We start from the raw sequence: 1,988 nt of genomic DNA, 5'->3' as shown, positions 1-1,988 counted from the left end.
GATTTTTATGGTGGTGAGTAAAAACGCGTAGATAGGGGCAAGTTAAGTGATGGGAGGGTAAAGAGAAAGGAGGTAGAAGGAGGGGCTGGGTAGTCATGCACACTACGCGGGGGCTCAATGAGAAAAGCATACTTTCTTCTCCCCTGCCCAACAGTCTCCATCTACATTTTGCCGTTTGAATTAAAAGCAGGTAAACCGGATGTGTTGGGAGATATGAGAACGGAGGGCTCTACAAGAAGGGTCGAAAGGTAAGGCAGTCTAAGAAGAGGTGGCCAACCTAGAGCCTGTTACCCTACAAAATCTAACTTTGGTTACTTGACGGGTAATGTATAACCTGGAGTGTTATACCCTTCTATTTGACTAAGTCCTGCCATTAAATAATTCCTCAGAGAAAAAAAGAAACCTCCCTGGCATGTCAGCCGGACTAACCTAGTTCTCCGTTCCCGCCGCTCTTGTCCTCCTCTTTGCTTTTGCTCCGATTCCGGCTCAGGCGCGTCGATGCCCTTTTGGAAAGCTGGGAGATAACCTTCATCTCGAAGCCTCGTACCCTGTCTTTCTTGTTAGAGATTCAGGTCGAAGATGGATGAAATCGCCTGCTTCTACTAGTACTTGTACTCCTCAGGATCCGATCAACGGAACATCCTTCGACCATGGGCTTGCAAAACACGAGGAGTCGTACGCTACGCCTACATTCCCACACATAGTTCTGCCCAACAGATAAAAAGCTGTCCAGACGCGTCTCCCTTTGCCAACTTGGGGTCATAGCGCCCATTTAGCAGGTGGCAAGTGCACGCTCGTAGAGGGGAAAGGAAAAAATTGCGCGAAAACCCTCCCGGCCGCTGAGGCCTTAGGGCAACGCCATCATGGGTAAACACTGCCACAGGAACACGGCGCCGATGTCATGACCGGGTTAGCAGGGTGTGAGGGACATGCGTCAAGAGGTTTGGATGTGCAGCATTCCTGTTTCCGTCCCTGCCCGTAGAGTTTTTAAAAGGGCTTGGAGCTTTTGTCCTCGTCTGGCATAGTCACATCGCCGGCTTCGATTAGCACCGAGCCGCCATGCGGAGAACACTTTGTCCATCCCTTTTCACTCACGTGCGTCCTGCTCTTCACACGTGTGTAGAACGGACACGACAACGAAATCAAGCCCGTACCACCATGGGTGAATCTGCCACGCCAGTCAAAGCCGTCCCTGAGGCTGCTTCGTCCTCCGCCTCCCCACCTCCCCCCACCTCAGCACAAATACCCCCCCGTCCGGCCTCTAAGCCCGTCGGCGAGCTCTACCGCATTCGACCCTGGCACACAGTGATCGTTCTCACGTTGGCCTTGCTCTTGGACCTGCCTTTTTTGATCGACCGGTTGGCCTTGTCCCCCTATACCTCCCATACCACTGGCGGGGTCCTGGTAACTGGGGCGTCCACGGGCATCGGCCGCGATGCCGCCATCACCCTCGCAACCAAGGAGCCAGGACTGATCGTATACGCAGGCGTGCGAAACTGTGAGAAGGAGGAGGGGGAATGAGGGGGGGTGACGAGAAAGATGGAAGGAAGAAGACTTGGGATGACGCCATCATTCTCGGAAGCGGTCCTGCCGCGGGCCTTCCTCACCAGACCGCTCCCTCCCTCCCTCCTTCCCTCCCTCCTTCCCTCCCTCCCTCCCTCTCTCCTTCTCATCCTTGTCCCTTCCTTGTCTCGCCCCATTTCCTCCCTCCTTTCTGCAGTGAGAGACGCCAAAGCCATTACCGCCCTCCATTTGCCGAACCTCCTGCCCGTTACCATGGACGTGACCAAAGACAACAGCGTGCAAGCCGCCCGGCGTACCATCCTGAAAGACCTCGCCTCCCGCGGACCCGAACCCGACAACCCGCTGCCATTCGTCGGCCTGGTAAACAACGCAGGCGTGACGGGGATGGCTCCCTTGGAACACCACGCCCTTCCCGAGGTGGAAAAAATCTTCGCCGTCAACGTCTTCGGCCTCCTAAGGGTCAC

The 1,988-nt window shown here is 55.3% G+C and overlaps 1 protein-coding gene across 1 annotated transcript in view; it reads left to right on the top strand.

Annotated features, from left to right (window-relative positions):
- Window positions 1-1,776: 1,776 nt before the first annotated feature.
- Window positions 1,777-1,988, top strand: part of CYP51 (C14-demethylase / sterol 14-demethylase) — a gene marked incomplete at both ends in the record, with an annotated part of 1,711 nt that continues 1,499 nt past the window's right edge. Inside the window, one exon of the mRNA XM_005854988.1 lies at window positions 1,777-1,983. Coding sequence (XP_005855050.1) covers window positions 1,777-1,983 — 207 coding nt within the window. The remainder of the gene's footprint in view (window positions 1,984-1,988) is intronic.

The sequence above is a fragment of the Nannochloropsis gaditana genome, assembly GCF_000240725.1.
Source record: "Nannochloropsis gaditana CCMP526 unplaced genomic scaffold scaffold326, whole genome shotgun sequence".
Taxonomy (NCBI): Eukaryota; class Eustigmatophyceae; order Eustigmatales; family Monodopsidaceae; genus Microchloropsis; species Microchloropsis gaditana.
The sequence above is the reverse complement of the archived record's forward strand: the minus strand, read 5'-3'. Positions and strand labels throughout refer to the sequence as shown.